Source organism: Meles meles, chromosome 20 (assembly GCF_922984935.1).
Source record: "Meles meles chromosome 20, mMelMel3.1 paternal haplotype, whole genome shotgun sequence".
NCBI lineage: Eukaryota > Metazoa > Chordata > Mammalia > Carnivora > Mustelidae > Meles > Meles meles.
In genome coordinates this window covers 14,160,815-14,185,204 of record NC_060085.1, presented here as the reverse complement: position 1 = coordinate 14,185,204, position 24,390 = coordinate 14,160,815, and the positions used below count along the sequence as shown (strand labels likewise).

The following is a 24,390-nucleotide window of genomic DNA, read 5'->3' as shown; positions in this document are numbered from 1 at the left end:
CACAAGTTATTGTGTGGACATATGCTTTCAATGCTCTTGGGTTTTTACCCTTAGGAGGAGAATCCCTGGCTCATATGGTAATTCTCTATTTCAGCTTTTCCAGAATTGCCAGACTGTTACGGGCAGTCCAAAGCAGTCACTGTCATGGTCTGAGTAGTGTCTTTCCAAAACTTGTATGTTGAAATCCTTACAATTCGTACTTCAGAATGTGGCTGCAATTGGAGATAAGGCCTTTATGTTTTTTTTTTTAAAGATGTTATTTATTTATTTGAGAGAGAGAGCGCACACAACGGGGCGGCACAGGGAGAGGGAGAAACATTTATTTATTTATTTGGGAGACAGAGTACGAGTGGGGGTGGGGTGTGGGCAGAGGAAGAGGGAGAAGCAGACATCCCGCTGAGCAGGGAGCCTGACTCAGAGCTCTATCCCAGGACCCTGGGATCATGACCTGAGCTGAAGGCAGACACTTTACCGATTGAGCCACCCAGGCGCCCCTAGAGATCGTCCACTTCAGCCACTGTGATTAGCTCATGGAGGAAAGATAACTCAAGCTCAGCCAATCAGTCTTCCTTGGGGACTTGGTCTGGAATCCTGGAGAAAGACAGGATCCCTGAACCAGAGGTGGTTGGACCAGGTAAATTGGAACCTGCTGGAGGGGCCATCAGGGCTGTATCAAATGCCCCTGCTCCATCTGGAGAATACATAGAACTTCCAAGATGACAAGAACTTATACAAGAACTTTCAAGATGGCCCTTCAATGGGCTACAAGGGACATCTGACTCACTGACTGACTAAACACATGAATCAATGAGTGAAATTTTCCCATGGTGAACACCTATGCATCCTTCAAAACCCACTTCAAGTTTTCTTTGAGAAGCATCAGAGAACACTTATTGAATGAATAAATTTTTTCCTGTGAACTTCTACACATCCATCAAAACCCTCTTCATATGTCTCTAGAGGGCATCAGGGAGTGTGATTGTTGAATGAACACGAGAGTTTATTTTCCTAATAACCTTCTGTGTTGGTTTTTAAAGATTTTATTTATTTGACAGTGAGAAACACAGTGAGAGAGGAAACACAAGCAGGGGGAGTGGGAGAGGGAGAAGCTGGCTTCCTGCTGACCAGAGAGCCCGATTCAGGGGTCGAGCCCAGGACCCTGGTATCATGACCTGAGCTGAAGGCAGACGCTTAACGACTGAGCCACCCAGATTTTATTTATTTATTTATCTGAGAGAGAGAGAGAGAAAGAAAGAAAGCAAGAAAGCAAGCAAGCAGTGGGAGGAGCAGAGGGAGAGGGACAAGAAGTCTCCATGCCCAGGGCAGAGCTGTATGCAGGGCTTGATCCCATGACCCCAAGATTGCTATACTGAGCTGAAATTAAGAGTCAGATGCTCAACCAACTGAGCCACACAGACATCCCTTCTTTTTTTCTTCCTTGTTAAAGATTTTATTTATTCATTTGACAGAGAGCAAGGAGCACAAGTAGAGGGAGCAGCAGGCAGAGGGAGAGGGAGAAGCAGGCTCCTTGCTGAGCAGAGAAGCTGATGGGGGGCGTGATGGAGGGCTTGGTGGGGGACTCAATGCTGGGCTTGATCCCAGGACTCTGGGATCACGACCTGAGTCGAAGGCAGATGCTTAACGACTTAGCTACCCAGGCGCGCCCCTTTGGGTATTCTTTAAAACATCCTTAAATGATCCCTGGAGGCATCTGAAAGTTCTGGTTGAATGAATGAAAACTGATCTTATTGGTGAATAAGAAACCACAAATGTGTTTGTAAACTAAGATTTTCTCCTTGCAAACTCCTACTTATCCTTCAACATTCTCCTTAGATGCCCTCTGGAGGCATTAGGGTCTCGTGGCCACATGGAGAGAAGCTCAGCCCTCCTCGGGCTGCAGGTCACTCACCCTGGAAGAAAACGGAAACCGAGGGGGTGGGGAAATTCTGTGGTCCCTCCCATCATGATTTCCATTTCCCGGGCCCCTTTTAACCCAGTCCTTCCTGTCTTACCCTCCCCACAGCTAGTGAGGCACCTGAAAGTGGGGCAGCCCTAGAAGCATATCCTGGCTGTATTTCTGGGGCAGCAGGGAGGGACCCATAAGGGCACCCTGAGGGCTTCCTGGCGTAGGGGGCAGGCAGACAAGGGGAGATGGGTGTGCAGATTTGGCACGGGAAAGGTGAAGTGCAGTGAATCTTGGGGCAAACTTCAGATCCCGACTATGATAAGGGTAGAAACACCACCTCACCTGTAGCTGGTGTCGTGCTCACACACCTGCTATGGCTCCCCAGTCCCCTTAGGAGAAAGTCCAGCCCTCTGGCCTGGCACTTGAGGTCCTCATCTGCCTTACCACCTGCATCTCTCCTGTGGAGCCATGATTGCCATGTTCATTTTGATATTCCCCAAAGCATGTCCCTGAACTTGGCTTCTGCTGTGCCCTCTGCCAGGAATGTTTTTTCTATAAACTGAGTTCAAGAGCCCCTTTCTCTGGGCATCCCTCCCGACTCTCCCTTGGGACATCCCCCCAGCCTCTGCCACTCCCTGCACCCACCCCTGCTGCCAAGGAGCTGTGAGCACCTGTGTCCAGCTCTGTTCCCTCCTCCGCTCCTCTCCCTCCCTCAATGTCTTTCCAGTGGCTGCTCTGGAAAGTCCGGTGACTTTGGGGGGGGGGGCTGGGAAAGAGCTGCAACAAGAGCAGAGGCCGCTGGGGGCCCCCCAAAGAACGATTCATTACACTGGCTGTCTGGTGGGCATTACCTGCCGGGAGCCCGCCCTCCTTTAGCCTCTCACAACAGTCTATTTTGCAGGTGGTGTAGCTGAAGCCTAGACGGGGCAAGCCTTGGTGGGGTGGGGGCAGCCCTGGGGCACGAGCCTTGCTCCCGAAGATGCAAAGCTCACCCTAGCTTGGGGGAAAGGGGGAGCCTCTGTCTGAATCCATCTCTTCATGTGCAGACTCGAGGGGTCTGGGCACCTCAGGGCTCAGTTTCTCCATCTGTGAAATGGGACACAGAGATGGTGTCTCCTGGGTTAGGGGTTTCAGGATCTTCGAGAGGAGACCAAGGATTTGGCCCCATCTCTGTCTGTCCCTTCCATCTTTCTTTATGTTTCTCGTTATCTGTCTCTGTCTCTGTCTCTCTCTGTCTCTACCCCTCCCTCAGGTCTCCCACATCCGTCCTGCAGCCCACTCCACCCCCTGGCCTGGCCTGGGCCCTATTGCCAGTGAAGGCTGCTCTGTGCGGGGTCACGGGGTCCCCGTCCCCACTGTGCCAGGCCTGGGACACTACCTCTTTGTTCCCATGTCTCTGACCTCATGGCCTTCTGGGCGCCTGACCCTGACTAGTTCAGCTGCCCAGAGGGACAGGGAGCCTCTGAGACTGGGCTTCCTCCCAGCCCACCTGGGTCCCAGTCCTCAGATGCTCTTCCGGAAGAGACTCCCACCATGCTGCTCAGGCCCCCTGTGCTCCAGGAACATTTTTCTTTAAGGTGAAAATCACATAACCTAAAATAAACCATTTTAAAATCTACAGTTCAGTGACATTTAGAACTTTCACAGTGTTCTGCAGCCATCTCCTCTGTCCAGTCCCAGAACATTCTCATCACCCCAAATGGACACTCGTCCCCATTAGCAGTCACTCCCCAAACCCCATCTCCCAGCCCCTGGCAACCACTCATCTTTCTGTCTCTTTGAATCTGCCGGTTCTGGACATTTCACGTACATGGGACCATACAACATGTGGGCTGCTGTATCTGGCTGTTCTCACTCAGCAGGACTTTTTTGAGGTTCACCCACTTTTTAGCATGAGTCTGTCCTTCTCCAAGGACATTTTGGGCCTTTGTAGACAGCGAGGAGAAAGATTCAGAAACTGAGACCCGCCCGCCCCCGATGCCAAGAAACAGACGCAGAGAGAGACAAAGCTTAGTCTGAGGAAGCAAAGGGCTCTTCAGGAGCTGGGACCCAGGGTGCTCTGGGGTGGAGTTTGGGAAACGGAGAGGTGGGCGTTTGGGGAGGGGGCAGCATAGAGCAAACACTTCATAGCGATTTGTTGGGAGAGTGAACACAGACATTCGAGAACACTGGGCTCCCGTTTGGCACCTGAGTCTCAGAGGTCAGCTAGAGAGGGCCGGAAACCAGAGCAAGGGCTCAGAGCAGCTGGCCACTCAAGGGGTTGGTACCCTGTGTCCAGCTAAGGCTTGGGCCGGCAGTGTAGACTCCCAGATCCGTGACTCTAGGTGGGTTTGTGGCCGGCATGAGGCCGCCACCACCACGCTGACTTCTTAGTTTCTCTTTCAGTTTGACTTGTGCCAGGAGGGGCCGTGACATCTAACTACTTTTTTTTTTTTTTGATCTTTTAAGTCCTCCTTCTTACTCAGCTTCAACACGTTCAGGGGCAAGGACGGGGTGGCTGGCAGAAGTTCATCTGGGGCTGTGAGCTTCAGCGTGGGCTCCATGGGACAGCTGTGGGCCAGGCTGGTCCCGCTCCTTCTGCTCCTGCTCCGAGGGCAAGGCGGTGAGTTCCCCACCTTGACACCATGGCTTTTCTTGCTGCGGGGCATGTGCGTGTAGGGCGGTGGACCAGGCTTCTGTGTCTCTGGGCCTCAGTCTTTCCCTCTGTCAAACTTGGGCATCTCTGCTCTGGTCTTGACATTGTCTTCTGTGGAATGGGCTAAATCTCTGAATCTTTCCCACTCCCTGGGGTTCTGTGAGAAATGCTAAAATCCAAAAACGATAAGGAGGGGCACCTGAGTGGCTCCGTTGGTTGGGTATCTGCTTTTGGCTCAGGTCGTGATCCCAGGGTCCCGGGATGGAGCCCCGTGTCGGCGGAGAGCCTGCTTCTCCCTCTCCCTTTGCCTGCCGTTCTGCCTGCTTGTGTTTTCTCTCTCTGTAAAATAAATAAAATCTTTAAAAAAAGAAAAAGTGGGACGCCTGGGTTGCTCAGTCGGTTGAGCGTCTGCCTTCAGTTCAGGTCATGATCCCAGGGTCCTGGGATCAAGTCCCACATCAGGCTCCTTGCTCAGTGGGGAGCCTGCTTCTCCCTCTGCCCCTCCCCCTGATTGTGTTTTCTCTCTCTCTCTCTCTCAAATAAATAAATAAAATCTTTAAGAAAAAAAGAAAAAGGATAAGGAACAAGTATGCATATAATGGATACACATGTTTATAGTTTTATTATATTATTAGACAAAATATATGTACATACTATCTCTCCATCTCCGTGGGATCGGATGGGAAGGAGCCCAGACCCCTGCAGATGACTGGGTTTGAAATCTAATTCCAGCTCTGCTGTTGTTGCTCTGTGACCTCAAGCCACGACTTTGCCTCTCTGTGTGTCTCTGTAAACTGAGAATCAGCAAAGTTTCAGGGCCTGCAGGGATCAGGCAGGACTGGAGACCAGAGACTGAGAAGAGGACAGGGGGCCCTAGCTTGCCTTGGAAGAACAGCCTCAGAGGTTGATGAATGAGCGGTGGATGGATGGATGGATGGATGGATGGTTGGAAGGTTGGATGAATGGATGGAGAGTGGATGAATGAGCAGTGGATGGATGGATGGAAGGTTGGATGGATGGATGGATAGATGGAGAGTAGGACAGATGAATGCGTGCATGCCTGATGGGTGGCTGGATGGAAGATTGGATGTGTGGATGGATGGGTGGGTGGATCCATAGATGGGAGAGTGGGTGGGTGGATGGATGATCTCTTGGCAAGCCCCCCGGCCCGAGCGCCTCCGCCCTGCAGTGAAAGACTGGAAACGTCATTCTCTCTTCGTTGTCTTTGCAGCTGAAGCCTGCAGTACCAGTGGGTGCTGTTTTCAGGACCCGCCGTATCCGGACGGAGGTGCAGGTCTGGGACAGTTCCTTCTTGTGGGGAGAGGTCATGCTGGGGTCTGACTGCCCCTTCCCTAGCCGCTCCTCCCTCAGCTCCCTCCCGCCCAGCCAAAGATTCAGGTGATCTGAGGTCTTGGGAGCAGCCTGACAGCCTACTCTCCTGTCCTCACCAAGCTCCGGTGTCCCGGGGTCTGCCACCAAACAGGTGTTTCATCCTTCCTTTCGTGCAAGAACTATTTACCAAGCTCCTACTGCATGCAGACCCAGTTCTAGGCGTGAAAGAATCAGCCGCAAGCCCGACTGACTTCCTGGGGCCACAGCCTAGTGTGGGAGGTGGATAACAGGCAAACAAATGCACAGACAGCATGCCAGAATGTGCTATGAGAAACCAGAGGAAGGGGAGGGAGGATGGAGGAGGGGTGGCTCCAGGTTGGCTGGTGGTCAAGGAGGTGACGCTGAAGGAGAAACTAGAAAGTCAAGATCTGTGGGAAAAGCATTCCAGGCAGATGGCACAGCATGTGCAAAGGCCCTGAGGTGGGAGTGAGCCTGCTGTGTTTGAGGACTGGTGAGGAGGTTGGTGTGGCTGGAGGAGGGTGAGCAGGGGAGAAGGCAGGAGACAGGAGGGAAGGGCACAGGGAGGGTGCTGGGAGTGTGCCAAGGCTGAGGTTGACACTGGTTTACTTAAATGTCACAAAGATTCATCCCAAGTGCGCACCAGCAAGGGGGGGCCCCCTCCCAGCTCTTGGTTCCTTGTAAAACCTTCCTGGATCTCCTCCAGGCTCGGCTTCAGGCCCCAGGGACCTGAACTGCTACCGGATAGTCAGTGCTGGTTATGAATGCTCCTGGCAGTATGAGGGCCCCACGGCTGGGGTCAGCCACTTCCTGAGGTGCTGGTAAGGACCCTGCCCCGGTCCCCAAACCTTCACCCGTCATCCCACACTTGCTCCTGCCCCCATGCCTCTACTCTCAGAGGTGTGATCTTAGCAAGGTCCTTGCCCTTCCTGGTGGCTCAGTGTCTTATGTGAGAAGGGAGGGTGGGGACTCTATTTGGGGGGGGGGCGTGTCAGCGTAGGTGGGCATCTAAGTTGGGTGGCAATTAGGGTCCCTCTCATCCTTCCTTCCTCCTCACCCGCTCACTCATTTGTCCATCCTTCCAACCATTCATTTCTTCATCTATATCGTGAGATTCTGGGGTTCCCCCAGACGCTCAGTGGCAGGCTGATCCCCCTAGAGTCCCCAGGCTGGGGAAGGGGAGTCAAAGGGTCAGAAGAAGACCCTGGAATGCGACACGGCCCATCTACTGGGGCTGCTGAGCCCCCCTGTGGGTCCTGTGGCCCCAAACTCAGCCCCAGTGCTCCCCTCACGCAGCCTCAGGTCCGGGCGCTGCTGCTACTTTGCCGCGGGCTCAGCCACCAGCCTGCAGTTCTCTGACCAGGACGGTGTAGCTGTGCTCCAGGCTGTCACGCTCTGGGTGGAATCTCGAGCCGAGAACCAGACACAGAAGTCACCTAAGATCACGCTGAAACTTCATAGTGCAGGTCAGCACCCCGTTCTCCTCCTCCTCCCTGCCACCCCTTCCTCACCCAGAGAGGCCTCGGGTCCCTGAGCCTAGACCCGCAGGGATTTGGGCCAGGGGCTTGATAATGCCAGTGATTTTCACATCAAACCCTGTTGTGGGACTTGGTAGACTTCTTCATGGTAGAGTTCTTCACCAATCCCCATCTGCTGGGCACTTAGGTTACTTCTGGTTTCTCCCCGAAACTGTAATACCACTGGGACCTCGTTGGGTCTTTAAAATCTGTTTTCAGGGTGACTGGGTGGCTCAGTGGGTTAAAGCCCCTGCCTTCGGCTCAGGTCATGATCCCGGGGTCCTGGGATCAAGCCCCGCATTGGGCTCTGTGCCCGCAGGGAGCCTGCTTCCTCCTCTCTCTCTGCCTGCCTCTCTGCCTAGTTGTGATTTCTCTCTGTCAAATAAATAAAATATTTAAAAAAAATAAAAATAAAATCTTTTTTCACGATGCAACCACGGACATTTAACACCTAGTGTTTGAGATGCTCCTGTGTGCTACGCTGAGTCATAGGGGACATGGGTGAGGCCAACAAAGTTGGCCGCTCCGGGCTGGCATTAGGGTAAGGTGAGGGAGGAACCTGCCTTGGGCACGAAATTGTAAGGGATGCCAGAAAACTCAGGAGTCAATATAAATAACTTTGTAAAGAGATGTTTTTTGAAAAATCAAAATTAATGCCAAAAAAATCCATGATGAGCAATGTATCAGATTTTAAGATGAAGGCAGGATCTGACTGTCCCTCATGGAGGCCAGAGTCAAGAGGAAGTGATGATCAGGAAGGACTATTACATATGAGGAAATGCTGCTGGGAGGTCAAGCTGAGCCTGGAAGGATAAAAAGGATCCAACAAGAATCAGGGGTAGAGAAGTGTGTTCCAGGCAGAGGGCATAAGGGCACAGCAAGTGCAAAGGTCCTGAGGTAGAATCAGACATGGTATGACCAAGATGCAGAAAGAAAAATGGATGCTTCTCTTCAAGTCAGGGTTTAAAAAATCAGTAAGATTTCCCTAATAGTCTTCTAAAAAATAGATTCAATTAATTATCCTCTTATCAGCAACTCACAAAAGTTCCCATCTCACCACAATGTTGCTACAAGGAGTGTCAGTCTTGAATCTTTGAATCATAGAGTCCTAGGCTTAGATGGAATGTGTAAGGGTTTCCCTGATGCACATTCTGGAGACTCAGTCGGTTGCCCTGGGCTGGGTGGGGCGGATTTTCCAAACTTTTAAGTATCAATAACTTTCACGTATGCTGGCTCCCCTCCCCAATCTCCACCTCTGTTCCCAGTTAAATATGACCCTCCGCCGGTTGGAGACATCACCGTGTCTAGGTCCTCGGGGCAGGTGCTCTTGAAGTGGGAGAACCCAGCCCGCCAGGATGGCGCCGAGGTGCAGTTCCGGCACCGGACATCTAGCAGCCTGTGGGAGTCGGTGAGTTTATTCCCCAGGTCAGGAGAGAAATCAGGCTTCTCCCCGGGGAACATGACCCCCAAATCAGTTTCACCATCTCTACATCCATCAACCTTCCTGCCTGGTTTCCACTCTTGCCCTGCATCTAGCCTCTGGAGTCTCGTTGACACTCAGATCTCATCAGGATCTCCCTTGCGCACACACCCTCCATAGCTCCCTATTACCCTTGGGAGAGCATCCTTTCCTCAGCTGGCCCCAGGCACCCTCACCTGCCTCGTGTTTCCTCTGGCCCCCACTGAATGGCCATCATTCTCTGCCCATGCCCTGAATTTCCAAACTCTACCTTTGCCCATGCAGTCTCCTCCATCTTCACGCCTTCTTCTCTATGAGTGGCTGAAAATCCGGTTGATATTCAGGGTCTAGCTCAAGGGCAGCCTCTCTAGGAAGCTCCCCTTCCACTCTCCTCTTTCCTTCTTTCTTTCCTTCCTCCCTTCCTTTTTCTTCTTCTGTTTTTTTTTTTTTTTTTTGAGATACAAGTGACATGTAACATTATGTTGGCTGTAGGTGTACAACATCATTATTTGATATTTGTATGTATTGTGAAACGATCACAATCAGTCTAGCTACTGTCCATCACCACCTGCGATACAAACCTTATGTCTTGTAAGAACTTGTAAGATCTGCTCTCCTAGGCACGTCCAAGTACATCATACAGTATTACGAACTATAGTCACCATGTGGTACATCACATCCTGGGACTTATTTATTCTATAACTGAAGTGTGTACCTTTTGACCCCCATTCCTCCTACCCCCCAACCCCCTGCCTCTGGTGACCACCAATCTGTTCTCCGTGTCCATGAGTTCCATTTTACTTTGCTTTGGATTCCATGTGTGTGAGAGATCCTATGGTATTTGTCCTTCTCTGAATTATTTCCCTTAGTATAGTGCCCTCGAGGCCCGTCCACATCATCACACATGTCAGGGTGTCCTTCTTTTACAGCTGAATAATATCCCATTGTGTGTGTGTGTGTGTGTGTGTGTGTGTACCCCATGTTCTTTATCCATTCATCCGCTGATGAATGGACACTTTGGTTGCTTCCGTATCTTGGCTATTGTACATGAGGCTACAGTAAACATTTTTTAAAAGACTATTTATTTATTTGTTGGGGGCAGTGTGTGGAACACAAGCAGGGAGAATTGGAGAGAGAGAAGCAGGCTTCCCGCCGAGCAGGGAGTCCGATGTGGGGCTCGATCCCAGGACCCTGGGATCATGAAGGCAGATACTCAACTGACTGAGCTACCCAGGTGCCCCTGTCTTGTGTCTTCTTAATGATCGTCATTCGGACTGAGGTGGTATCTCATTATGGTTTTGATTTGCTCTTCCCTGATGACGAGTGATGTCGAGCATGGTTTTTCTACCTGTTGGCTGTCTGTATGTCTTCTGCGGACCTTCGTTCATTCTCCAGCTACCTTCTGCTGTCCCTTCTGTCGCCCCCACGCAGAGCAAGCTGTGTCTGCAAGGAACCTCAGCCCTTGCTTCGGGCCCAAGAAGCCCCTAGATGGGGAGAGACAGAGACCTCCAGCCTCTGCATCGTGGCATCTCCTCCTCCCTCAGACTGGCAGCATTGTCAGGCCAGGGAGCAACCCCAGCTTCAGCCCCACCTCCCTTCCAAATGTTGGGGTCCCCTGAGCCTCAGTGACCCCATCCGATGAATGGGATCCCTCAGAGGCAGGTGATATGACCCTTGCTGGGGGAGGGGCATCTCTGTCCGTTTGATTTGAAGCTCTGGATGTTGGGGGACCTCTCTGCATGACACAGGGTGTGGGGGGCAGGTCGTGTCCTACACCTGACTCTCCTGACCCCCAACACCACTGACATACAGGTTTTCCCTCCTAAAATAATTTTCGTAGGAAAGTACAGAATAATAATTTTGCCTCTGAAAATCTTTTAAGCCAACTTTAACCTTGGGAATAATCTTGGATTTTCAGAAAAGTTACAAAGAAGTAGCCAGCTCCCCTAGAAAGGCCCCCCAGGTGCCCCACATGCGAACATTTTACCTTCTCGAGCATGTCTGTCCATAACCAAGATAAACGTTGCCACGTTGCTGGGGACTAAATCCCTGGGCTTATTCTGACCCACCTGTTTTTCCATGAAAGTCCTCTCTCTTTTTTTTTTTTTTAAACAAATGTCCTCAGGGCACCTGGGTGGCTCAGTCGGTTAAGCCCCTGCCTTCGGCTCAGGTCATAGTCTCAGGGTCCTGGGATCGAGCCCCACATCAGGCTCTCTGCTCAGCGGGGAGTCTGCTTCTCCCTCCGTATCTGCCTGCCTCTCTGCCTACTTGTACTCTCTCTCTCTCTGTCAAATAAATAAATAAATAATCTTTAAAAAACAAAACAAAAAACAAATGTCCTCTTTCTGTTCCTGTTTCTTTCTGTTTCTAACCCAAGCTTCCACATTGCACTTAGAGTAATTGTTTAAAATTGTAAAAGAGTTAATATTTCTTTCAAACCCCCCCCTTTTTTTTAACCTTTTACCAAAAGGTAAAACTATGTATATATGATCTGGTCTTAGGGCAACTGCGGACCTCAGGAGGATGCCGGCTTCGGTGAGAATAATAGTACCAACAACAGCTGCAGTGTGCTAGCATTAATTGAGCACCTACTGTGTGCCAGGCCCAGTGCTAATTTCCTTGTATGCTTGCTGGCCCATCCTTAGTTCTGTATCAGATTATTCCCATTTCTCAGGTGAGGAAACGGGCTTGGGGGTGAGAAGCCACTGACCAGGCTCTCACATCCCAATGGGTGGCCTTGCCACGACTCCGACCTAGGGCCAGGTCAAGAATGGGACAACTTGTCCCCAAGAGGACAGGGCCTGGCCTATTCCCACAGTGGTCCCAGGCCCAGCACACAGTTGGCACTCAATTAAGTGTCTGATGGCTAAATGATGAGTGCCAAGCCCCAGGCACCCCCAGGTGTGAGACAGTCCTTCAGCTTGAAGTTCAGCCTATTTCCCCGCCAGAGTCCTGCCTCTGCCCCCTGCGGACGGACGCAGCCCAGGAATTCCAGCTCCGTAGGCGGCGACTCAGGCCAGCAGCCCCAGGAGACCCAGGAGACCCCTGGAGCAGCTGGAGCAGCCCCGTGTGTGTCCCCCCTGGTGAGAGCACTCCAGAGCCACTGGAACCGGGGCAGGCATTAGAAATATAGCAGTGGGTATTAGAAATAAGGCGCGGGTGTTAAAAATAAAGTGGCAAGAGAAATTTGGGGAAATTAATAAAAGGTGCTAGGGCAGGGGACCTGGGTGGCTCAGTGGGCTAAGCGTCTGCTTTTAGCTCAGTTCATGATCTCAGGGTCCTGGGACTGAGCCTGGCCTTGGGCTTCCTGCTCAGCGGGGAGTTGGCTTCTGTCCATCTCTCTCAGCTCCTCCATCCCCCAACCCCCACCCTCACTCATGCGTGCTCTCTCTCGCAAATCAATAAATAAAATCTTAAAAAAAAAAAAAGAGGTGGAGCGAGTTTCACTTTGTAAAATGTGGAGAATCCATAATCTGAAAAGAAACATTTCCCAGTCTTTCTTTCCTTCCCATGTGTCCTGTTGGCTTTGTTCTTTAAAGCCACACAGGGAGTCGGCAGGGGGAAATGGCCGTGTCATGAAGACACAGCTTCCCGAAGGACAGAGGAAGCTGGGGTTTGGGCAGCTCCAAAGTGGAGATGGGACCCAAGAGGCAAGGAAGGATGAGGTGATTGTCAACTTTTTGCCCCTGACCTTGTGACCCGGGGGTCTCTTCCTGCCCCCGGTGCATTATCCACTAAGAAACAGCTCCAAGAGTTCTTTTCAGACTTTAAAACGAAAATTGTAGTAGAAAATGCATTATATAAGATCAACCATTTTAGCCATTTTAAAGCGTAGGGCTTTGTTTGTTTGTTTGTTTGTTTTTTAGGACAGTATTTATTTATGAGAGAGAGAGAGAGAGAGAGCGCACATGCACGGCAGGGGGAGGGACAGAGGGAGAGAGAATTCCAAGCTGACTCCCCGTCAAGCCCGGAGCCTAATCCCATGACTCCAAGACCGTGACCTGAGCTGAAATCAAGAGTCCAATGCCACCCAGGAGCCCCCAAAGTGGATAGTTTTATGGCATTAAGTATAGTCACATCGTCATAGACCAGATCTCCATGTTTCCGATTTTGAAAACTTCTTAACAACCTGTGGGAATCCTGTGTTTCAAGGGAGGGAAGGAAAAGGTCCTGGGTCCCCATGCATGGCCTGCGGGAGGTGGCGGTGAGCAAGGGACCACCCCAGAGTCACTGTCTCTCCATCCCATTACAGAACATCTCCCACAGCCCACCTTGAGGTTCTCGGTGGAGGCGCTCCGCACCAATGGGAGGAGGCAGGTGACCCTGCACGGGCAGGTAATGGGCTGTCACGGGGCTGTGGGGTGGCCTGGGATGGGGAGAAGGAGACAAGAGGCTGGAGTCAGGGTGCACAAGGGGGATACCGTGAGAAAGGAGATGTGGAGAGGGCGAGGATTCCGAGGACTTTGGGTTTAACTCTGCAGGTAATGGGGAACAATGGAGGGTGTGTGAGCAGAAGAGGGACATAACCCTGGGCTCAGTGTTCGCCGACTTCCCCCAGCTCCCACGGGGGGAACAGAGTGTGGGGGGTAGGGTGGAAGTGGGCAGGCCAGGGGTGGATGGTCTCAGTGGGAGATGATTTTTTGAAGTCTCCTGAGCAAACCATTAAGAGCAGTTTAATTAACCCCCAAGTTATGAGAGGGAAACTGAGGCACAGAGGGAAAATCTCTTGCCCAAGTCAGGGGCAAAACCATCAGATATTTCACCCACTGGTTTTACCATAACTAATTGGCCGGGTCCCTAATAGGCTGGCCCAGTAAGCCTACAGTGAAGCTTTACTTCCTGCCGTTCCTTTCATTTGAATTCCCTTAAAAGAAAAAAAAGATTTTATTTATTTATTTGACAGAGATCACAAGTAGGCAGAGAGGCAGACAGAGGGAGAGAGGGGGAAGAAGGCTCCCCGCTGAGCAGAGAGCCTGATGCAGGACTTGATCCCAGGACCAGGAGATCATGACCTGAGCTGAAGGCAGAGGCTTAAGCCTCTGAGCCACCCAGGCACCCCTGAATTCCCTTTCTTAGGAAACACTTCCAGGCTTGAGGTAACTGGGTCCAAAGATAGGAAAAACATTTTTTTCCTGACACTCTGTAGGTTTTGCCAAATTATTTCCCTCCCAAACCAACAGGCACTGGCCACGAATGCCTATTTCCCAACAGCCTTGCCAGCACCGAGTGTTTGTTTGTTTGTTTGTTTTGCTTTGTTTTTTTGCTTGTTTGTTTTTAAAAGGTTTTTGGCTCATGTCACAGACTGTGGCCCGTGGATGAGTCTGTTCAGGGGCTGCATGCCGATATTGGCCCGTGGGGATGATGACGGTGTTCAGGGCTCCACAAACCATCTCTCACATTCACGACAGCTGCCCCAAGTTGAGCTTCCAGAAGGCTGCCTCGGATCCAACTCTGGCGGGGAAGTGACCTACCGCGCCCGCCTGCATATGCTGTCCTGCACATGTAAGATCAGGTCGACAATGAACTTTCAGCTGAAGAAACCGCTCGACCTCTCTGGTGCGGCCTATGACCTGGCTGTCATCTCCCAGAATCGCTTCGGCCCCGGCCCCAACCAGACGTGGCACATTCCTGCCCAAACTCACACCCACACAGGTGCCTCCTCCGGCCGGGGAGGGCTGTGGGAGGGCCTCTCAGAGCTAAACGCCTCCTCTGAGCCTCTACCAGACTAGGGTGAGGCAGGTGAGGCACAAAAATCAAGCAGGTATCTCATTCGGGAATGTGTCAAAATCACTAATTAAGGTACATATTGTTAGAATGCAGTACTTTACCAAACTCTAGCTGGCAAACTACAGCCCAGGCCAACCATTTGTAAATGAAGTTTCCCGGGACCAGGGCGGGGATCAGGGTGTGGTGAGTGAGGCAGGACAACGTGAATATGCAGCCGATCCTATCTTCATTTCAGATCTTGATATTTGCTCATCCTGTATAGGTATCGATGTGATTAAAGATGTCCCTATATTTATAGATATGAGAGGAAAAAAATCAAGATTTATGTGTATGTATAAATGCACATGAATACGCCTACGTAAGTTATCGAGGTGCAGGTCACACCTCAGCACGAACCAGTTTGGTACGTAGGGTTCAGTGGCGTTTCCGACGTTTGCAGTGATGGGCAACCGTCACCTCTGTCTAGTTCCGGAACATTTCTATCATCCTTAAAAGGAGACCCCACGCCTCTTATCCCCGGTCCCTGACACTCACTAATCATTCTGTCTCTGTGGGTTTGCCCATTTTGGACATTGCTTATACATGGGACCGGACGCCCTGTGGTTTCTCGTGTTCAGCTTCTCTCACCCAGCGTCATGTTTTTTGAGGTTCCCCCACGTCGTAGAGTGTATCAGGGCTTCCCCTCCTTTTCGTGGCTGAGTAATATTCCACTGTGTGGCTGGACCATGTGGCGTTTACCTATTTATCCGTTAATGAACGTTTGGGCTGTTTCCACCTTTGGGCCATCACGAAGAGCACTCATGGCATATTTTTCCACTCATTTTTTAAAAGATTTTATTTATTTATTTGACAGACAGATCACAAATAGGCAGAGAGGCAGACAGAGTTGGGGGGGTGGGAAGCAGGCTCCCTGCTGAGCAGAGACCCCCCCCGATGTGGGGCTTGATCCCAGGACCCTGGGATCATGACCTGAGCTGAACGCAGAGGCTTTAACCCACTGAGCCATCCAGGCACCCCTCCACTCATTTTTTTTTTTTTTTTAAATGGCATTGGAACAGTGTTTGTCTTGACGACAGAGTTCTTTGGTGCCTCTAGCTTTGTGCCTGATGCGTGCCTCACTCATCCCACCCTGGTCCTATCCCTGCTGAACACTCAGCAATCCTGCGAGGACAGGGCTGGTACGGGCATGCCCATTTCAGAGATGAGACCTCTGAGGCTCAGAGAGGTAAAGCCACGTGCCAAGGTGGCACAGCCACGAGTCTGTCAGCTCCTGGCCTGGTTTGGGTCATGGCCCCACTGTGTGACCTTGTGCCGGTGGCTCTCCCTCTCTGAGCCTCATTTCTGTATTATTGGGGTGATCACCTTCTCACTTTGTAGCAGAATGACACCTGTGAAGTACTTGGCACTGGCCTGGCGCATACAGTTGGTGCTCAATAAATGGTAGTTGTTGTCCCTGGAACCGGAATCAGTGCCTGCCTGCCTCCCTGGGATTGTTGCCCAGGAAGGGAGGAGCCCTGGGGACTGAGTGGGTGTGTCCTCAGGCCTCTGAGCTCCTGTCCGGCTGGGAGGCCCACCCTGCAGACACCTGCTAGAGCAGGAGATGCTCCCCAAGCCGGTTAGGGGAGGTGGGGGATGGGGGTGGGGTTAGCAACACAGGCAGCCCCGATGGTGGGCATCTTGGCAGGGGACTCACGGTCAGACCAGGAGACCTAACTCATTCAAACCACCATTGTTAGCCTAACCTGCCTCCCTCATCTCCTTCCAGAACCAGGGGCTCTGAATATCAGTGTCGGAGCCAATGGGACCTCCATGCACTGGCCAGCCCAGGCCAGGGCCAAGGCGTATTGCATTGAATGGCAGGCCCAAGACCAGGACAGGAACCTCACCAACTGCACCCTGACTCCGTCCCAGGACCAGGACCCTGCAGGAATGGGTACCGTCATGTCTGTCGTCCTGCTTCTGCTTCTGCCTCCTCCCTTAGAGCTCCTGGTCGGCTCCAGCCCATAGGGACCGTGCATGTGAGGTGTCTGAGGCCCAGAGAGGTCTTGCTACTTGCCCAGGGTCACACAGAGGTGGGACGGGCTGAGACTGGGACCCTGCCGCCCGTGCACGTCTGAAGCCTCCTGCTGGGACCCCGAGGTGTCAGGGCCATAGCCCCGGGCCGATCGCACACCAATAGGTAATGAGTCTCACATCCCAGGGTGTTTGTTAAACAGGTCCCTGTGCCAGAGAAGGTGACAGCTCCCAAGATGCTGGTGGCAAACTAATGAGACCTCTGGAGAAAAAGGGGGAGCCTTCCAGCCCTGGCAGCCTCTCACTCCCACTTCCTACCCGGGGCCTGGCCTCAGACCTGGCCGTTGAGGTTCCTAGACTGGGGAGACACAGCTGGAGCCAGATGCACCTGGCGCTGTGGCATCCGGGCTGGGCTGCAGGTGGGGGATGGGCTGTGGGGGGTGGGAGTAAGAAAGGGATCCTGCAAGAGGGGACGTTGGCGCAAGGGCTTTGAAGTGTGAGCAGGAGAGCTTTAGGAGTTCCTGGCAGGCGGCACAGTCAGTGCAAAGGGGCAGAGGCAGCGGTACAACCTATTTACATCACCGGCCTGGGCCTCGCCGATCTTTCTAGCAACCTACAGCTGGAGCAGAGGATCTGGGGCAATGGAGCAGAAGGTATGTTACCACATCACGATCTTTGCCTCTCCACGCCCAGAGAAGCCCATCTCGTGGTCCACGGTCTTGTCCACCTACCACTTCGGGGGCAATGGTGAGCAGTCCACACCTGCAGGGTGGTCTCTCCAGAGGGGCTTGGTGGTGGTCTTGGGTGTCAGGAGAGGAGAATGAACGCTTAGAGGCACTTACTCCAGGTCAAGCCTTGGCCAGAAGCCAGATGCACAGGAGTTTCAGGGGATCCTGAAGACCGGCCCCCACCCTGCTCCCCCCGCCTGAAGGGCACTGCCCCCAGTTTATAGATAAGAAAAGTGAGTCTCAGAGAGGGGCAGCGATGGGGCCTGAGTCATGGAGACGGGATACGAACCCAGGCCCGCCTGACTCTGTTGCCAAGGTTCCCCGGGTCTCTGGACAGCGCCAGGCTGGGCAGGCAGGAAACATTCAACTGGTGGTCTTGGAATTTACCATGGTGACTGGCTTGGTTGCAGCCTCGGGGGCAGGACGCCCACAACACGTATCGGTGAAGAAGCTCGGCCAGGGCTCCGTGAACGTGGACTGGACGCCATCCCCGCTGAGCGCTTGCCCGGGTGTCCTGAAGGAGTACGTCGTGCGCTGCGAGGATGAGGAGGGCAACCTTGTCTCTGGTACATGGGCAGCACGGGCCCGGCTGGGGGAAGAAAGGGCCTGGGATCGACGTCTGCCTGGCTATGGACCCCTGAGCACCTCACTGGCCCTCTCTGGGCCTTGGTTTTCCCACTCATAAAATAAGAGTTGTTCGACTCCAAGAGGTCAGACTGCCAGACTGCCCTTTCCGGACCCCCGGGAGGGCCCAGTGGGCACCGCTTCCACGTGTGGAAGTCCGCCCCTCATGCAAATCAGCAACTGGACTGCCATGGAGCCAGATGACGGTGTCCATTTCACAGATGGGGAAACTGAGGCTTGGAGAAGGTCTCCTATCCAAGGGTTAAGCAAGCCTGGATTTGGGCTCAGTCAGATGCTCCTTCCCGCCCCTTGGGAGGGAAAAAGAGCAGACCGTACATGGTAAGTCTCACCAGCGCTGGAGTTTCCTGTCATTTCACACACTGAGGGCCCCCCATGCAGTCTTTTCCTGTGGCTTCACCCACCCACCTCCCGCGGCAATAGTCTGGGCCAGCAGGACTGGCCTCTTCGTATCTCCGCGTTCTCACCCAGCACCCAGCACCGGCCAAGGCCAAGGTGTGAATGCCGGGGAGCAGGGGAGGGATACTGGGGGGATGCTCTCGCATCAGAAACACAGGCATCCTGCCATTCGCTTGACCACCCACTGTTTAGAGGGGGTAAGTGGGGCCAAGTGGGGTTCAGGGACGTATTCTGGTCGTGCAGCTGGAAGCCGCCCCTTTACTGATTTGCTGAAAGTAAAAAATGCTGAAGATGAATGCAGCAAATGCCCATTCGCCAAACTGAGCAATTCCCCCCACTCCAGTTTCTCTGGAAGAATATTCCTCTTGAATATAGACTTAGGGTTCTAGGAATTTTTTTCTTCTTGATAAGAGCCAACAACTGTATTCTCGTTTTAAGGACTTTTATGGAGAGCTTTATTTGTGAATGAAAGCCAGCCGATTTCACACTGAGGTGTGCTGAGGTCCTACTGTGTGCTGAGGTTCGAGGGACACTGAGGAAGCAAGATAGACAAAGTTAAAGCTGAACTTGACCCTAAAGATGGGAAGGAGGAGAGGGAGAAAACCATAGGGCTATCTGGCAGAAAGGCTGAGCACGGTTGGGGGGGGACTGCCAGTGCAAAGGTCCTGAGGTGCGACTGAACCAGGTATCTTTAAGGAGCTTGGAGGATGGGGTGGGGTGGGGGAGAGAGCAAGGAGCCAGCAGAGGTCAGAATTTGAGAAAAATAGCATCATTCACTAAATATTGGAGGGAGGAACAGTCCTCCAAGTAAGCTGGGGTGAATGGATGCATTCAGAGTTTTCAGCAGGGGCCGAGTGTCCCTCTCTTGGTTTTGGCTCAGGCCGTGATCTCAGGGCCATGAGATCGAGCCCCGCGTCAGGCTCCACACTCAGCGAGGAGTCTGCTTGGGATTCTCCCTCTGCCCCTTCCTCTCATGCTCTCTCTCTCTCTCAAATAAAATCTTAAATTATTTTTTTAAAAAGTGTTTTCAGCAAAATGTCCTTGAGTCCCCACTCAGCATGCGGCTGCCCACCCAGGACCTGGGCATCCCACTCCTGAGCCTGCCTTCCTGGCAGTAAAGGGAGTCTGGGGACCCACGGCTGCCTCCCTCCCACAGAGCTGCCCGTGAAGCCCACAGAGACCCAGGTCGCTCTTGATGGTCTTCGGGCTGGCACAGCCTACACAGTGCGGGTTCGAGCAGACACAGTGACGCTGCAGGGTGCCTGGAGCCGGCCCCAGCCATTCAGCATCGGTGAGCAGGAGGGCGGGGCCTGGGTATGTACCCAGCATGCACTGCCCCATCCCAAGCCTCCGTAGGCAGCCCCACCCTGGCCCTGCTCCCCTTGTAGCACCCGCAGGAGAAAGTCCCAGCCCACTCTGCTCTCCCCTCCTTGTGCAGTGTCCCCTCGTGAACCTTCCTTTCACGTTCTCATTGCCTTGCCCGTGCAGGCTCCTCTGCCTGGGATGTTTGTTCTCCCTTTTAACTCCTATTCATCCTTAAAAGCCAGTTCAAAAGCTTCCTCCTCCAGGAAGCCAACCATGCCTTCTCCAGGGTGCCTACCCCGCACGCCTCCCTTCCCCGCTCCCCCAGCTATGACAATCCGCCCTTCCTGGCCTGACACCTTGCGAGTAGGTGAGGCTATCTGTGTCCAGGCTCTGCCTCCCCCAGCCTGGGGGCTCCGGGGTGGGCATTTGTTGAGCAAGTGAAAGAATGGGTATCTCTCTTATCACAAAGATAAGGAGCTGGGCTCCATTGTCTTGGGGTGTGTGGCCGGAAGAGATTTGGAAACCAATGATCCCTGTTCCTACCTGGTCTCTACGTGGCCTACGTGGTCTCTGCCTGTTGCCCTTATAATGCAGTTTGGTCTCAAGAGAGCCACTGTGAGTCAGGCTTGGCATGGGGTGGCAGATCTGGGCCCAGGGGAGCAACCACAGGGGCACAGCAAGCAGGCATGTGCAGCTAACATGTCCCGGAGCCCTGTGTGCCAGGACTTATCCCGCAGACCCAGGGCACGCGGGTTCCCTGCTTCACACATGAGGAACCAGGCACAGAGGGACCCACGGCGTGCCACAGTCAGCAGCTAGTTGATGGAGGGTCCAGCCCTCCCAACCCCCTTCCTAGTAAGAGGCAGGGGGTGCCCCTCTGCCAACCCAACCTCTCGCACTCCCAGAAGCCCAGGTTTCCCGGTTGTTCGATTTGTCCATACTCCTGGTGTCTCTGGGGAGCTTCGCCAGCATCCTTCTCCTGGGCGTCCTTGGGTACCTCTGCCTGAACAGGTAATTTGCATGTCTCCCCCAAGACGATCTGTAATGCCAATAGTGGTCATAGTAACCACTCATGCCAAGTCGGTATTTGTGCCCAGTTTACAGATGAGGAAACTGAGGCCCGGAGAGTCAGGGCCCAGGTATCCAGCAAGGGGGGCTGAGCTGGGATTTGAACCCAGGTCTGTCAGCCTCCCGCACCCCCCGGCCCCAATCCACATCCAATCTCCCTTTGTAACGTAGTGGAGATGGAAAGAGTAAGTTGGAACAATTAAAAAATAAAAACAAAACGCTGCCTCTCTGACCAGTTTCCTTCCCTCCCCAGGGCTGCGCGGTACCTGTGCCCGCCCCTGCCCACGTCTTGCGCCAGCACTGTGATCGAGTTCCCTAGCAGCCAGGGAAAGCAGGTAAGGACTCCTTTTCTGATTTAAAGTCCTATTTCTTGGGTCTATACTCTGGGCTCGGGTTCTAGAGAGTAATGGCCATGGACTAACTCGTTTTATCCTCCCCTAACCACGGTGTCTCCAAGAACCTGTCCGATTTCACAGACAGGAAATAAGAGGCCCAGAGAGGAACCTCCTGTGGGTCCTTTCCTAGCAGTAGAAACAACTCAAAATGGCTTCAACAAAAAGGGAAACTGATGGGGGATGGGAGGATTCCCCAGATGGTGGTCTTCAGGCATGGCTAGGTCTAGGAATCCAGAGACTGGGTATCCATTTGTCTGGACTGCTGTTCTGTCCACAGGCTTCCCTCCCACTTGGGTTCAGCCTTTCCCCAGTGGAAGAAGGGTGTTAATTCACTTTAGCAAAAGTCCCAGGGCCATCACCAATAGGCCTAGAGTGGGTCACATGCTCATCCCTGAGCCCATTGCCGGAATCAGAGGCTAGAGTGCTCTGATTGGCTGGGCCAAGTCACATGTCCATCAGTCAAATTGTGGTGGGGTCAGTGCACAACCACATCAAAATGAGAAGAGGAGGAATAATTTCCCAAAGAGAAATGGTGTATGTGGCGGGGAGGGCTTCCTAAAAGGGGCTGAATGGGGGTGGGTCCTTGAGGCAGAGCTAATCCTCTGGTCTCGGGATTTTAGGGAATTAAGTCAGTAGGAACCTGATCCCAGGAAAATAGGGCCCTGCCCATAACCTTGGCCCCACCCTTCCTATTTAGGCTTGGCAGTGGACAAGCCCGGCAGACTTCCCGGAGGAGGTGTCCCCAAAAGAGGCCTTGGTGGTGAACATGTCCTGGGAAAAAGGTGAGGGAACAGACCTGGACATACCCGTGCATCTCAAGGAGAAGACACAGCTACTTCGGGACTCTCCTGAGCTGACCTTGGACACAGAGCTCCCATTGGAGGACAGGAGACAGCTGCAAGGCCATCCCGAGCCTCGGGCTCTGGGGCCAGGCAGGCAGGAAGGTCTGGAGGGCAACATTGACCAGGGGGCTGGATTCTCACTGCCCTTGGGAGACCTAATACAGACCCCCATATTCAGTGGCCCTTCGGACATGGACTTGGAAGCCTGAGTGAGAGTGAGGAAAGTCGGTCTCGACCTTCAGACAGGAAGACTGAAGGCGGCTGGCTATTAAGCAAACATTGCATACCCAGCCTGTTCTGTCTAGACACACCCATGATGTCCTGATTCCTCATAATCACCTCGAGAGGTACATGGCTATTCTAGTTTACAGATATGACCACTGAGGCTCAGAGAGAGCAAGTGGGTAGCCAGAAGCTACCAAGCACAGGCAGGAGTCAAACCTGGGCAGAGAGACCCAGACCCTATTTCCGGGTCCCGGCCCCTCCCCTCCTGCCAACACAGGTTGCACCACGTCCTGTGGTGGGAACCCTAGGAACCACCAAGAGAAGGAAGCTGCCGCACCCCATGACACCCATGGGGAAGGGACAGAATTTTTCAGGGTAGACTAGAGGGGGGCCCAATGGGGGCTTAGGCCTATCCTAGGACACTAGGCTGGACGTTGTGTCCCAAGAGCACTTGACGGGGAGTCTGGGCCCAACTCCTGCGGCACTGCAGGCTCCAGGCTGGGAAGAGCTAGTCATTGGAAAACAAGGGCAGCCCTAAGCATTCTGAGGGTGGCGATGGTTTCCTCCTCAGCCTTAGTCTCCTCCCCTCTAGAATGGGGGTGAGGATAATATTGAACTCACAGGTCTATTGAGGGGGTGTACGGCTTAATAAATGAGCCTTCTGTTGGGTAACGTTCCCCTGGCTGAAGCCTGTGTGTTATGTTCAAAATCCCCCAGTGGGGGATTTCATTCATTCTCCACAGGCATTTATCCATCTCTTCTTCTGGGCGCCCCCAGGAGCACCCGGATTGGGGGAGACAGAATGGTGATCACTCGGCAGAGTCAGGACTGGGTAAGGGGAGGGACGGCTCGAGGGGGAGTGGGATTTGGCTCCCTCCAAACAGGAGACTTGGTTCATTCCCCCAGCTCCGCCGGCTCCCCCAACTCCGCCCCGCTTGGGGGTCGATCTGCCCTCCGCCCAGGGCTCAGGTCAGGAATCGGGGTTCCCCCTTTCTCCTGACACCCAACGCCCCACAGCAGGAACGCGTGCCCGCCCGCTCCCCACCCCATTCACACCCTGAATCTGTCCTCTTCCTTTCCCCTCCTGCCCAGAGCTCCTCCCATTGTTAAACGAGGCGTCTCGGATTCCCCCAGTGGCCACCAGGTGGCAACAGCAGCACGTGTCTCTCTGGCCTAGCTGGGGCGTGGGGGCACACCCCCCTCTCCGCCCGCCTGAGCCTGCTAATTTGCAAAACAGACTTTTCCGGTGTTAAGTGGGGACGGGAGGGGGAGGGGTGGAGATTAGAACCCAGAGCCACTGAATTTGGTGGCAAAAGGACCTGAAGCCTCTGGGTGAGAGCGGTCTGGCCCCACAGGCTGGGAGACTAGCGGTCCAGGCCCCGCCCCTTTGGGGGGCCCCAGTTTCCCATTTATGCATCTAGATGGGGAAACAGAAGCCTTGGCCCCGTGTTCCAAACACGAGTAACTGCTCCCTGTTCCGCGCATGCTCCCTCCCTTGAGGGCACCTCCCCGTCTGGCAGACCTTCCCTTGTGAATCAGTTCTCATTCTTCCGTGGCCGCCGGACCGAGGGGGCAGACAGGAAGGGATGCTGGGTCAGCGCCCTCATAGAAAAAAAACCAGAGGGACCTGAGCCCCGGGCTCAGAACTACCCCCTCAAGACCAGGGCCCCACACCCACCCCTACTGCCCCTGTGAAACCTCCAGGAAGCTAAAAGCCCCCATGTGGGCTGCCCCAGTCCTGAATCCACAAGGAACAACAGAACCCTGTTTGGTGGCCCCTGGAGTTAACAAACCCACGCCTAGGCACAACCCCCTGGGTCCAAGGAGATAAACATTTATTGATCACCAGCTGGAACTCTTGCTGTTGTGAATGGGCAAGATGGACACCCTGCTTCCACTGGGGGGAAGGCTGAAACTGCCCTGGGAGGGAAGTTTTCAGGGAGGACAGCAGCCCAGACTCCAGACAGATGACTCCCTTGTCCCTGGATCCAGCCATGCCTGAAGCCCACCACCCTGGGATAGAGATTATATATATATATATATATATATATATATATATATATATATATAAAATATGTTTTCTGGGATGGAGATTATATATATATGTAATTTAATATAAATATAATATATATAATCTCCATCCCAGAAAACACACACACACACATATATATGTTTTCAC

At 53.1% G+C, this 24,390-nt stretch overlaps 1 protein-coding gene across 3 annotated transcripts; it reads left to right on the top strand.

Annotated features, from left to right (window-relative positions):
- Window positions 1–4,384: 4,384 nt before the first annotated feature.
- Window positions 4,385–22,864, top strand: IL12RB1 (interleukin 12 receptor subunit beta 1). 3 transcript variants are annotated; one of them, XR_006816385.1, is made up of 16 exons: window positions 4,385–4,508; window positions 5,773–5,835; window positions 6,598–6,712; window positions 7,188–7,357; window positions 8,674–8,816; window positions 11,369–11,402; window positions 11,816–11,950; window positions 13,120–13,202; window positions 14,276–14,519; window positions 16,360–16,527; window positions 17,217–17,354; window positions 17,746–17,901; window positions 19,533–19,690; window positions 20,587–20,692; window positions 21,003–21,084; window positions 21,842–21,888. XR_006816385.1 is itself a non-coding variant. In XM_045989621.1 (16 exons), exons 1-16 carry the CDS (start codon window positions 4,448–4,450, stop codon window positions 22,193–22,195), a joined length of 2,103 nt encoding a protein of 700 aa, XP_045845577.1. In that variant the 5' UTR covers window positions 4,385–4,447; the 3' UTR covers window positions 22,196–22,864. The 3 variants fall into 3 exon arrangements, 2 of the variants coding, with proteins under 2 accessions (XP_045845577.1, XP_045845576.1); XM_045989621.1 differs by having other exon boundaries at window positions 17,301–17,354; window positions 19,533–19,667; window positions 21,842–22,864; XM_045989620.1 differs by having other exon boundaries at window positions 19,533–19,667; window positions 21,842–22,864.
- Window positions 22,865–24,390: the final 1,526 nt, after the last annotated feature.